The sequence below is a fragment of the Phocoena phocoena genome, chromosome 1 (genome assembly GCF_963924675.1).
Source record: "Phocoena phocoena chromosome 1, mPhoPho1.1, whole genome shotgun sequence".
Taxonomy (NCBI): Eukaryota; Metazoa; Chordata; class Mammalia; order Artiodactyla; family Phocoenidae; genus Phocoena; species Phocoena phocoena.
In genome coordinates this window covers 141,809,850-141,823,649 of record NC_089219.1, presented here as the reverse complement: position 1 = coordinate 141,823,649, position 13,800 = coordinate 141,809,850, and the positions used below count along the sequence as shown (strand labels likewise).

The 13,800-nt window shown below is 39.7% G+C and overlaps 1 protein-coding gene across 1 annotated transcript in view; it reads right to left on the bottom strand.

The window, feature by feature from the left end:
• HMCN1 (hemicentin 1) overlaps positions 1-13,800 on the bottom strand; it is a 519,661-nt gene that overhangs the window by 58,900 nt on the left and 446,961 nt on the right. The window contains exons 90-95 of the mRNA XM_065885936.1: positions 11,451-11,621; positions 11,107-11,277; positions 10,301-10,471; positions 9,962-10,132; positions 927-1,076; positions 499-636 (exon numbers count right to left, since the gene is read on the bottom strand). Coding sequence (XP_065742008.1) covers positions 499-636; positions 927-1,076; positions 9,962-10,132; positions 10,301-10,471; positions 11,107-11,277; positions 11,451-11,621 — 972 coding nt within the window. The remainder of the gene's footprint in view (positions 1-498; positions 637-926; positions 1,077-9,961; positions 10,133-10,300; positions 10,472-11,106; positions 11,278-11,450; positions 11,622-13,800) is intronic.

The following is a 13,800-nucleotide window of genomic DNA, read 5'->3' as shown; positions in this document are numbered from 1 at the left end:
TAGACCCTTGGAAAGGGCCATGAATTGCTAATAAGTATTCATTAAGACTAAGGATAAAGCGAAAAGTGTTTAGATTTGCTTGTTTTCATTTCCATTTTTTTGATTAAAGACTCTCTATATGATATCCTAATTGACTCTCAGTTTCATAGACAAAAGCCTTTAATTATTATTAGCAATGGCTCATCTTCCTGCTGTTTGGCCTTCAAAACCCTCTCTAAGGAGTTAAAGAAAACAGATACAGGAAAGATGATGAAAAAAAAGCTTTCAGACTATAAAAATCACTATACTATTTGAAAACACATGGCCTCTTATAGACCCACGTCAGTAAAAGTTTATAGGAAAATATAAACTTGCTTTTATATCATTTATGCTAAGATGGCAACAAAACTTTGAAATTATTCTCTGTGGGAAAATATAATGTATTTTTCTTAACCATCAACATTTAAAGCAATCATATTTTTAAATAGTAATAGAATAATAAGTTCAGCTGGTACTAACCAGTTGCAAATTCCACTTGGGTTTCTCTCTTGAAGACCGCATTGGTGAGGGTGAAGCCATTGACTGCTTCTCCTATTTCCTTTGCTGTTGTCCAATAAATGGGATTTAGAATGGAAATTATCTTTCTCATTGCTGGACCTAGAGAAAAAGGGATAAATAAGATATCAGAGCAAAATATTTACAGTCCATTATTATTATTCATAGCATGTTATTCAAAAGGATGAATCCTAAATAAACTTGAATAACAGCAAAATAAATATCAGTATCTCATGTGTCTTTAAGTGTTTACCACTGGGATAAAACTAAGGACTATTATACTGATCATGTAGTAGTAGCATCGTCTAGAAATTTTAATAATAGATGAAAAAGAAAAATATATGTTTTTTAAAAGAGGCTCATTAACAACTTTTGTAAGCAAAGAGACTTACCGAGACTGCGAGGTACATTGGTAATTCTGGCATGTATTATTTTGGTGTCAGAGTTTGGGCTATCTGTTACCGTGGCATTAAGGAAAGCAATTCCAAATTCGACATCATTAATACTTCCAATAACACTTCCTCTGGCTCGCTGGGGCCCACCTATTGCGGGAAGAAAAAACATTCTTGGATAAGGAAACAATTTCATCAACATTACATGGGAGAAAAGAAAGCCAGTATTCAAAGATGCTCCAAGTCTCCTCTCAAACATTTAAAAGATCATATGACATCTGAATTTAAGAGTGAAATACGTAAGATTTCAAAACATTCTACTCTCATGTAACACTCATCAACCCATATAAATCTAGGATCCTTCCAATCTACGTACATCATAGTATTATTTCACAATCCAAAGAATTCATTCGGCACCCGGTCCCAAAGCCAAAATAAAGTATGTATTTGGTGATGGTGATGAAATCATGATAATAATGAGAGTTTATTGAGCATGTCATGTGTGCTACAGTAAGCACTTAATATGCATTAACTCTTTAAATTCTAGCAAACATCCTATAAGGTAGTTTTAAACAGCCACAGTTTGCAGACTAGGAAAATAAAGTTCAGAGAAATCAAGTGACTTTTCCCATGATTACCCAGCTAAGAGGCAGTAGAGTGAGGATATGAACACAGATCTGCTTGTCATCAAAACACATATTCTTTCATCTATTGCCTCCTTCAAGAGAACACGGAGGGGAAAGGAGGGATTGCCAACAAAACAGCTCCAAAGTCTTGTGACAGGTCACTGTCAACATAAATGTGAAGTATCTAAGGGTTATTGTTCGTCTTGAGTTTCAGATCAAGGGCTTACCAAGCTCTTCATATTACAAATATATTGGAAAATGTTTAACTTGAGAAAAATTTGAGAAGAATATTGTACTTTTAACATTGTTGCAAAATTCATACCAAGACAATTATGTTGAAAAACAATCATACAGTCTTTTAAAAGTAACTCTACAGTAATTTTATGCCTTCTTTCCATTGTTCAACAAAATTATTGGTTATTAACACAGAACTGGTGGTTAAGGAGTACATGCTTTGACAAGAGAGGGAAATGTACTGTGAAGAGGCTAACAGTTAAATTTTAAAATATTCATTATTTAATGCCTTTTAATTGAATATATTTTTAAACAATCGCTAGGTGGTTCAGATACTGTTATCATGTATTATATACTGGGGAGAAATACAATTGTATTCAGTCTGAGAAAAGTCAATAAGTAAAGTGTTTCACCATTTTAATTTGCATTATTTTACTAGTGAGAGGAAACATTTTTTTCACATTGATTCACCCTTTATGTTCTGGATTATATTAATTTGTTCATCAAGTACTGAGAATAGAATGGTAAGAAAGAAAATAAAAAAGACATGAAGCCTGCCTTCACAGCACTTATGTCTGAATAGGGGAGATAAACATTAATTAGAATTCCACAAATAAATGTAAAAATGAAATGTATATCTTAATGAATAGGATATCTACCACTCAGGGAAGTCTGAGAAGGAGGTAAAAATAGATTGAAGATCTGAAGAAAGTTAAGGTCTTAGCTCAGTCAAGGAAGGCAGGAAAAGGGCTTTCCTTGTAGAGGAAACAACATGTGTCACCCTTTTGGGAGGTGGTGGCATGTCACATCTGAGAAGCCAAGAGTAGCGAGCTTAGTGAGTGAAGGGAAACATGCAGCAAGATGATTCAGGAAAGTACACAGGAGGGCCAGTCGGGACTCCATTGGTTCTTATCCTTAGTCCTAAGCAGGGCGAGAGAAGGGTAGAAGGATTACTAATTTACTTAGTTCTCTGGATCATTACTAAGGAGCATGGCCTCTCTCGTCTCACAGAGAAACCTCCATTAGCAGAGAGGCTGCCTAAAATCATAATAAGGCCACAGACACCCCAAAACACACCACCAGACGTGGACCTGCCCACCAGAAAGACAAGATCCAGCCTCATCCACCAGAACACAGGCACTAGTTCCCGCCACCAGGAAGCCTACACAACCCACTGAACTAACTTTAGTCACTGGGGACAGACACCAAAAACAACGGGAACTACAAACAAGCAGCATGCAAAAAGGAGACCCCAAACACAGTAATAAGATAAGCGAAATGAGAAGACAGAAAAACACACAGCAGATGAAGGAGCAAGGTAAAAACCCACCAGACCTAACAAATGAAGAGGAAATAGGCAGTCTACCTGAAAAAGAATTCAGATTAATGATAGTAAAGGTGATCCAAAATCTTGGAAATAGAATAGAGAAAATGCAAGAAACATTTAACAGGGACCTAGAAGAACTAAAGAGGAAACAAGCAATGATGAACAACACAATAAATGTAATTAAAAATACTCTAGAAGGGATCAATAAGCAGAATAACCGAGGCAGAAGAACGGATAAGTGACCTGGAAGATAAAATAGTGGAAATAACTACCACAGAGCAGAATAAAGAAAAAAGACTGAAAAGAACTGAGGACAGTCTCAGAGACCTCTGGGACAACATTAAATGCACCAACATTCGAATTATAGGGGTTCCAGAAGAAGAAGAGAAAAAGAAAGGGACTGAGAAAATATTTGAAGAGATTATAGTTGAAAACTTCCCTAATATGGGAAAGGAAATAGTTAAGCCCAGGAAGCACAGAGAGTCCCATACAGGATAAATACAAGGAGAAACATGCTAAGACACATATTAGTCAAACTGTGAAAAATTAAATAAAAAGAAAACGTATTAAAATAAGCAAGGGAAAAACAACAAATAACACACAAGGGAATCCGCATAAGGTTAACCGCTGATCTTTCAGCAGAAACTCTGCAAGCCAGAAGGGACTGGCAGGACATATTTAAAGTGATGAAGGAGGAAAAACCTACAACTAAGATTACTGTTACCAGCAAGGATCTCATTCATACTTGATGGAGAAATTAAAACCTTTACAGACAAGTAAAAGCAGAGAGAGTTCAGGACCACCAAAATAGATTTACAACAAATGATAAAGGAACTTCTCTAGGCAAGAAACACAAGAGAAGGAAAAGACCTACAATAACAAACCCAAAACAATTTAGAAAATGGGAATAGGAACATACATATCGATAATTACCTTCAGTGTAAATGGATTAAATACTCCCACCAAAAGACAGAGATGGGCTGAATGGATACAAAAACAAGACCCGTATATATGCTGTCTACAAGAGACCCACTTCAGACCTAGGGACACATACAGACTGAAAGTGAGGGGATGGAAAAAGACATTCCATGCAAATGGAAATCAAAAGAAAGCTGCAGTAGCAATTCTCGTATAAGACAAAATAGACTTTAAAATAAAGACGGTTACAAGAGACAAGGACACTACCTAATGATGAAGGGATGGAACCAAGAAGAAGACATAACAATTGTAAATATTTATGCACCCAACATAGGAGCACCTCAATACATAAGACAAATACTAATAGCCATAAAAGGAGAAATCGACAGTAACACATTCATAGTACGGGACATTAACACCCCACTTTCACCAATGGACAGATCATCCAAAATGAAAATAAATAAGGAAACACAAGCATTAAGTGATACATTAAACAAGATGGACTTAATTGATATTTATAGGACATTCCATCCAAAAACAACAGAATACACATTTTTCTCAAGTGCTCATGGAACTATCTCCAGGATAGATCATATCTTGGGTCACAAATCAAGCCTTGGGAAATTTAAGAAAATTGAAATTGTATCAACTTCTCTTTTCTGACCACAATGCTGTAAGATTAGATATCAATTACAGGAAAAGATCTGTAAAAAATACAAACACATGGAGGCTAAACAATACACTACTTAATAACGAAGTGATCACTGAAGAAATCTAAGAGGAAATAAAAAATACCTAGAAACAAATGACAATGGAGACATGACGACCCAAAACCTATGGGATGCAGCAAAAGCAGTTCTAAGAGGGAAATTTATAGCAATACAATCCTACCTTAAGAAACAGGAAACATCTCAAATAAACAACCTAACCTTGCACCTAAACCAATTAGAGAAAGAAAAGAAAAACCCCAAAGTTAGCAGAAGGAAAGAAATCATAAAGATCAGATCAGAAATAAATGAAAAAGAAATGAAAGAAACGATAGCAAAGATCAATAAAACTAAAAGCTGGTTTTTTGAGAAGCTAAACAAAATTGATAAACCATTAGCCAGACTCATCAAGAAAAACAGGGAGAAGACTCAAATCAATAGAATTAAAAATGAAAAAGGAGAAGTAACAACTGACACTGCAGAAATACAAAGGATCATGAGAGATTACTACAAGCAACTCTATGCCAATAAAATGGACAACCTGGAAGAAATGGATAAATTCTTAGAAATGTACAATCTGCCAAGAGTGAACCAGGAAGAAATAGAAAATATGAACAGACCAATCACAAGCACTGAAATTGAAACGGTGATTAAAAATCTTCCAACAAACAAAAGCCCAGAACCAGATGGCTTCACAGGCGAACTCTATCAAACATTTAGAGAAGAGATAACACCTATCCTTCTGAAACTCTTCCAAAATATAGCAGAGGGAGGAACACTCCCAAATTCATTCTACGAAGCCACCATCACCCTGATACCAAAACCAGACAAAGATGTCACAAAGAAAGAAAATTACAGGCCAATATCACTGATGAAGATAGATGCAAAAATCCTCAACAAAATACTAACAAACAGAATCCAACAGCACATTGAAAGGATCATAACCATGATTAAGTGGGGTTTATTCCAGGAATGCAAGGATTCTTCAATATACGCAAATCAATCAACGGGATACACCATATTAACAAATTGAAGAAAAACCATATGATCATCTCAATAGATGCAGAGAAAGCTTTCGACAAAATTCAACACCTACTTATGATAAAAGCACTGCAGAAAGTAGGCATAGAGGAAACTTTCCTCAACATAATAAAGGCCATATATGACAAACCCACAGACAACATCGTCCTCAATGGTGAAAAACTGAAACCATTTCCACTAAGATCAGGAACAAGGCAAGGTTGCCCACTCTCACCACTCTTATTCAACATAGTTTTGGAAGTTTTAGCCACAGCAATCAGAGAAGAAAAAGAAATAAAAGGAATCCAAATCGGAAAAGAAGAAGTAAAGCTGTCACTGTTTGCAGATGACTTGATACTCTCCATACAGAATCCTAAAGATGGTACCAGAAAACTACTAGAGCTAATCAATGAATTTGGTAAACTTGCAGGATACAAAATTAATGCACAGAAATCTCTGGCATTCCTATACAGTAATGATGAATAATCTGAAAGTGAAATCAAGAAAACACTCCCATTTACCACTGCAACATAAAAATAAAATATCTAGGAATAAACCTACCTAAGGAGACAAAAGACCTGTATGCAGAAAACTATAAGACACTGAGGAAAGAAATTAAAGATGATACAAATAGATGGAGAGATATACCATGTTCTTGGATTGGAAGAATCAACATTGTGAAAATGACTCTACTACCCAACTCAATCTACAGATTCAATGCAATCCGTATCAACTACCACTGGCATTTTTCACAGAACTAGAACGAAAAATTTCACAATTTGTATGGAAACACAAAAGACCTCGAATAGCCAAAGCAATCTTGAGAATGAAAAATGGAGCTGGAGGAATCAGGCTCCCTGACTTCAGACTATCTTACAATGCTACAGTAATCAAGACAGTATGGTACTGGCACAAAAACAGATAGATCAATGGAACAGGATAGAGAGCCCACAGATAAACCCACACACATATGGTCACCTTATCTTTGATAAAAGAGGCAAGAATATACAGTGCCGACAAGACAGCCTCTTCAATAAGTGGTGCTGGGAAAACTGGACAGGTACATGTAAAAGTATGAAATTAGAACACTCCCTAACACCATACACAAAAATAAACTCAAAATGGATTAAAGACCTACATGTAAGGCCAGACACTTTCAAACTCTGAGAGGAAAACATAGGCAGAACGCTCTATGACATAAATCACAGCAAGATACTTTTTGACCCACCTCGTAGAGAAATGGAAATAAAAACAAAAATAAACAAATGGGACCTAATGAAACTTCAAAGCTTTTGCTCAGCAAAGGAAACCATAAAGAAGACCAAAAGATAACCCTCAGAATGGGAGAAAATATTTGCAAATGAAGCAAGTGACAAAGGATTAATCTCCAAAGTTTACGAGCACCTCATGCAGCTCAATAACAAAAAAACAAACAACCGAATCCAAAAATGGGCAGAAGACCTAAATAGACATTTCTCCAAAGAAGATATACAGATGGCCAACAAACACATGAAAGAATGCTCAACATCATTAATCATTAGAGAAATGCAAATCAAAACTACAATGAGATATCATCTCACAGCAGTCAGAATGGCCATCATCAAAAAATCTAGAAACAATAATAAATGCTGGAGATGGTGTGGAGAAAAGGGAACACTCTTGCACTGTTGGTGGGAATGTAAATTGATACAGCTACTGTAGAGAACAGTATGGAGGTTCCTTACAAAAGTAAAAATAGAACTACCATACGACCAAGCAATCCCAGTACTGGGCATATACCCTGAGAAAACCATAATTCAAAAAGAGTCATGTACCAAAATGTTCATTGCAGGTCTATTTACAATAACCAGGACATGGAAGCAACCTAAGTGTCCATCAACAGATGAATGGATAAAGAAGATGTGGCATATATACACAATGGAATATTACTCAGCCATAAAAAGAAATGAAATTGAGTTATTTGTAGTGCAGTAGATGGACCTAGAGTCTGTCATACGGAGTGAAGTAAGTCAGAAAGAGAAAAACAAATACTGTATGCACACATATATGTATGGAATCTTAAAAAAAAAAAAAAAGGTTATGAAGTACCTAGGGGTTAGATGGGAATAAAGACACAGACCTACTAGAGCATGGACTTGAGGATATGGGGAAGGGGAAGGGTAAGCTGTGACAAAGTGAGAGAGTGGCATGGAGATATATACACTACCAAATGTAAAATAGATAGCTAGTGGGAAGCAGCCACAGAGCACAGGGAGATCAGCTTGGTGCTTTGTGACCACCTACAGGGGTGGGATAGGGAGGGTGGGAGGGAGGGAGACACGGGAGGGAAGAGATATGGGAACATAGGTATATGGATAACTGATTCACTGTGTTATAAAGCAGAAACTAACACTCCATTGTAAAGCAGTTGTACTCTAATAAAGATGTTAAAAAAAAAAGACACTTCCCAACTCCTTTTATAAAGCCAGCATTACTCTGATACTAAAACGAAGAAAATCACAAGATAACAACAGACCAATATCTCCTACAAATATGGGTGTAAAAACCCTCAATAAAATTGTAGCAACTGCTATCCATCAACATATAAAAAAAATATCACCATGACCAAGTGGGATTTATTCCATGAATGCAAGGTTGGTTCAACATCCAAAAATTAATTAATGTAATACATCATATCAGAATTTAATAAGTGAAAAGCATATGCTCACCTCATTAGACACAGAAAAAGCATTTGGCAAGATCAACACTTTTCATCATAAAATCATTCATCAAACTATGAATTGAAAGGAACTTCCTCCACATGTGAAAGAACATCTATGAAAACACCCACATCTAACATCATACTTAATGGTAAAAGAAAGGATGCTGTCTTCTTTAATCAGGAAAAAATAAGGATATTTGTTCTCATTACCTCTATCCATCATTATAAGAGACCTTCCAGCCAGGGCAATTAGGCAAGAAAAACAAATAAAAGCCATATCCATTGGGAAGAAAAAGAAGTAAAATTATTTGAAGATGACATGATCTTATATATAAACAATTCCATGGAATCCACTAAAAAATAAACTGACAAATTCAGCAAGATTTCAGGATACAATATCAGTTAAAAACTTCATTGTATTTTTATACAAAAAAAAAAAGATATGGTTACATCTGACTGATAGATACTTGCCCTTTCAGCATGCCTACGTCCTATAAATCTTTTCATGTAATTCCTTTCTCTCACTCTGCCAAATGGGCCTTCTTGATTTTCAGGGATATTTTATTTCTAAGGCAACCTTAAACCTTTGGAAAGTCCAATGGTATCTCAATATTTCAACAATGTGAAAATATTCTTTTTGGTCTTCTTATAGCACTTAGGAAGCCTATCCTTTGAGATAAGTACCCTTAGTATTATCCACCATCTCTTGGGACTCCAATAAACTCTTTTTTTATTTTGCAGTATGTGGGCCTCTCAGTGCTGTGACCTCTCCCGTTGAGGAGCACAGGCTCCGGACGCACAGGCCCAGCGGCCATGGCTCACGGGCCCAGCCGCTCCGCAGCATGTGGGATCTTCCCGGACCGGGACATGAAACCGTGTCCCCTGCATCGGCAGGCGGACTCTCAACCACTGCGCCACCAGGGAAGCCCTCCAACAAACTCTTTTTAAGGTCCATGAGTTCTAGAATTCTGACTTTGTTCCTTCTGAATTTTTGCATCACTTACAATATCTAGCCATATTGCATGACTGACTTGAATTATGGTAGTTGAACTCCCCCTAATCTTTTTCCTTGAGCTGAATTTGCCCTATTTTACTGTCTACACTCATGTTCTCCATATTTCCATCTGTGAAAGAACAGCCTCCAATTGTGTATTTCTATTAGATACTCAGTTTCTACCCCACCGTCATTTTTCCGCTTGGAACCTCAGCCTGGCTTTCCCACTCTTCCATGCCCCTTTACCCCTCAAGCCCAGGACTACTATACGGCTGTGCAGACTCTTTTCTTTTACAAGGGAGCCTGGAAGACGGCAATCAGAGACTAAAATCCAGCATGAACTTTGGTGTAGAGCTGCACCAACGAGCGGGAAAAAAGCGCACTTTTCCTATTTCTTCCTCCCAGAGTTGGTGCTATTTTGTAATTTGAGGGCTCAGAGTGACCCCTTTCTTCAATATGTGGAAAGCCTGTAAATGTGGTCCTGCCAAAGTCTAACTTAGTTGCTTACCTGGGCATGCTTGTATATTGCATCTGGATACCTGAGTAGCATCTCCTAGGCAGGGGCGACCACTTTTGGATGGTACTGGATTGTTACATTGTCGTTTTCGAGTCTTTTCACCTCCTCCACAAGAGGTAGAACACCAGCTCCAACTATGCCAGTTTCCCCAACTTCCATCCACTATGAACAAGAATAGAATGGTCGATATTAACAAATAGGTTTTAAAACCTACATTTAGGGTAACTCTGCCTATACAACTTCCATTTTAAGATCTGAAATGATGGGCTACTACAATGAGCACTAAAGAAATGCTTTACTTGTTCTACTGCCAGGAGTTGGGAAGCTCACCAGGACATATGTCAGTGTTGCATCTCTGGATCTGGGAGTCTGGGCCCCCACAAGCTCTTCCTCCATTGGAGGGACGAGGGTTATCACATGTGCGGTACCGCCGCATCTGCCCCCCATTACACGTCCGGCTGCACATTCCCCAGCCACTCCAAGGACTCCAGTTACCATGAGCTACAACACAGAATCATTGGAGAAGTGCTAAAGAATGACATTCATCCTAAAAATATGGAAAGACTCTCTCCAGGAACTGAAAAGAAACACACAAATCTATAAATAAGCAAATTCCAAAGGCAGGTGGTTTGGTTGCTGGTTTGACTAGAAACAGAATACATTCCAATGACTGTGCAATTCCATTTAACCTACATTTACTGAGCATTAGAGTTTTCCAGGAGCTGGAGGATAGGAATGAGAAAAGATCTCTGAGGAGTCAAACTATAACGTTCAGGATACAGTGAATTCAAATACTGCTATGGTCTAAAATTCTAGCTTGGTGACTAAATTAAGGCAGAGAGCCACCTGTCTGCCTCTATAAAAGAATCAACACCATTACCAGTTAGCGTGGAAGGGCGCCCTAGTCCCTGCCCTCTGCAGCTGGTCCTGTAGAGCACGTGAAACAGGACATAGCCCCTGCCCATATAAATCAGTGGCATCTATGGTATTAGACAAAACAGCAACCATGCAACATTTTGATATCCTAAACCAGAGGAAGACAAATCAAGTAACAGACTATTTTATAACTTTACTGACTTGAGTCCATAATGAAACTTAAGAAAGTATAATGTTGACTCACTATTTCCAACACTCACTTGGACAAGAGTCACTATTGCAAAAATCACTCTGCACATCACTCCCTTCACACTTGTTGCCTCCATACTGGGGAACAGGATCAGAGCAGTCCCTTGTTCGTTGTCTGGCACCTCCTCCACAGGACACAGTGCAGGTACTCCAACTGGTCCAAGTGGCCCACTTGCCATCAACTGGGTTAAAGAAAAACATATGTGCTCTGTTACTACTTAAAAATGACCAAGTTAACCTCTGGGCATTGATAGGTTGAGTGATGTTCTTATTGACCATGATTCTTATTGAAATACTCCCTAGATCAGAGATAGATGTTATTTTATTAAGGGTACAAACATTGTATTTCTCTTACCTGGACAGTGTCTTTCATGGCAAACTTGCATCTGTGTTTCTGCTCCATCACAGTAGGATCCATCAAACGATGGTGGTGGGTTATTGCACAGTCTTATTCTTGTTTGGGTACCCTTCCCACAACTTACGCTGCATGTGCCCCAAGGCTGCCAAGTACTCCATGCTCCATGAACTGCAAACATCCCAAGAGACAGAGTTTCAAGTCACAGAACCATGTTTGTTAAAAAAACAAAATTATACAAATAAATAACTCAGTAATGAGTTACATTAGCCCAGAATCTAAAATAATTGAAATTGAACCAAAGGAAAAGTAACAAATGATGTTGTTCCTTTCCCATCTGGTTAGATTTTCATGAGAATTAGTGTCTACCAGGAAATTCAGAAGGCTACCTAGAGCCAAAATAAATGCTTTAAATTATTCAAAAGGGCTAGTTTATTCTTTTTTTTTTTTTTTGCGGTACGCGGGCCTCTCACTGTTATGGCCTCTCCCGTTGCGGAGCACAGGCTCTGGACGCGCAGGCTCAGCGGCCACGGATCACGGGCCCAGCCGCTCCGCGGCATGTGGGATCTTCCCGGACCGGGGCACGAACCCGTGTCCCCTGCATCGGCAGGCGGACTCTCAAACGCTGCACCACCAGGGAAGCCCAAAGGGGCTATTTTATTAAAATTAAGGCGAGACAAGGGGAAGATGGTGGAAGAGTAAGACGCGGAGATCACCTTCCTCCCCAAAGATACACCAGAAATACATCTATACGTGGAACAACTCCTACAGACACCTATTGAATGTTGGCAGAAGACCTCAGACCTCCCAAAAGGCAAGAAACTCCCCACGTACCTGGGTAGGGCAAAAGAAAAAAGAAAAAGCAGAGACAAAAGGATAGGGACGGGATCTCCACCAGTGGGAGGGAGCCGTGAAGGAGGAAAGGTTTCCACACATTAGGAAGCCCCTTCGTGGGCAGAGACTACGGGTGGCGGAGGGGGGGAAGCTTCGGAGCCGCGGAGGAAAGCGCAGCAACAGGGGTGCGGAGGGCAAAGCAGAGAGATTCCCACACACAGGATCCGTGCCGACCAGCACTCACCAGCCTGAGAGGCTTGTCTGCTCACCCGCCGGGGCGGGCGGGGCTGGAAGTTGAAGCTCGGGCTTCGATCGGGAGCGCCGGGAGAGGACTGGGGTTGGCTGCGTGAACACAGCCTGAAGGGGATAGTGCACTACAGATAGCCGGGAGGGAGTCAGGGAAAAAGTCTGGACCTGCTGAAGAGGCAAGAGACTTTTTCTTCCCTCTTTGTTTCCTGGTGCGCAAGGAGAGGGGATTAAGAGCGCTGCTTAAAGGAGCTCCAGAGACGGGCGCAAGCTGCGGCTAAAAGCGCGGACCCCAGAGACGGGCATGAGACGCTAAGGCTGCTGCTGCCGCCACCAAGAAGCCTGTGTGCGAGCACAGGTCACTATCCACACCCCCCTTCCGGGGAGCCTGTGCAGCCGCCACTGCCAGGGTCCCGTGATCCAGGGACAACTTCCCCAGGAGAATGCACGGCGCGCCGGCCTGTGCCGCCACAGGCTCGCCCCGCACTCGTGCCCCTCCCTCCCCCGGGCCTGAGTGAGCCAGAGCCCCCGAATCAGCTGCTCCTTTAACCCCGTCCTGTCTGAGCGAAGAACAGATGCTCTCCGGCGACCTACACACAGAGGCAGGGCCAAATCCAAAGCTGAATCCCCGGAGCTGTGCGAACAAAGAAGAGAAAGGGAAATCTCTCCCAGCAGCCTCAGAAGCAGCAGATTAAATCTCCACAATCAACTTGATGTACCCTGCATCTGTGGAATACCTGAATAGACAACCAATCATCCCAAATTGAGGAGGTGGACTTTGAGAGCAAGATTTATGATTTTTTCCCCCTTTTCCTCTTTTTGTGAGTGTGTATGTGTATGCTTCTGTGTGAGATTTTCTCTGTATAGCTTTGCTTCCACCATTTGTCCTAGGGTTCTATCCATCCGTTTTTTTTTCATTTGTTTTCTTAATAATTTTTTATTTTAATAACATTATTTTATCTTATTTTATCTAATTTTACTTTATATTTTCTTTCTTTTTTCCTTCCTTCCCTCCTTCCTGCCTCCCTCTCTCCTTCCTTCCTTCCTTTCTTTCTTTCTTCTAGTAATTCTTTCTTTCTACTTTTTCTCACTTTTATTCTGAGCCATGTGGATGAAAGGCTCTTGGTGCTGCAGCCAGGAGTCAGTGTTCTGCCTCTGAGGTGGGAGAGCCAACTTCAGGACACTGGTCCACAGGAGATCTCCCAGCTCCACATAATATCAAACGGCAAAAATCTCCTAGAGATCTCCATCTCAACACCAGCACCCAGCT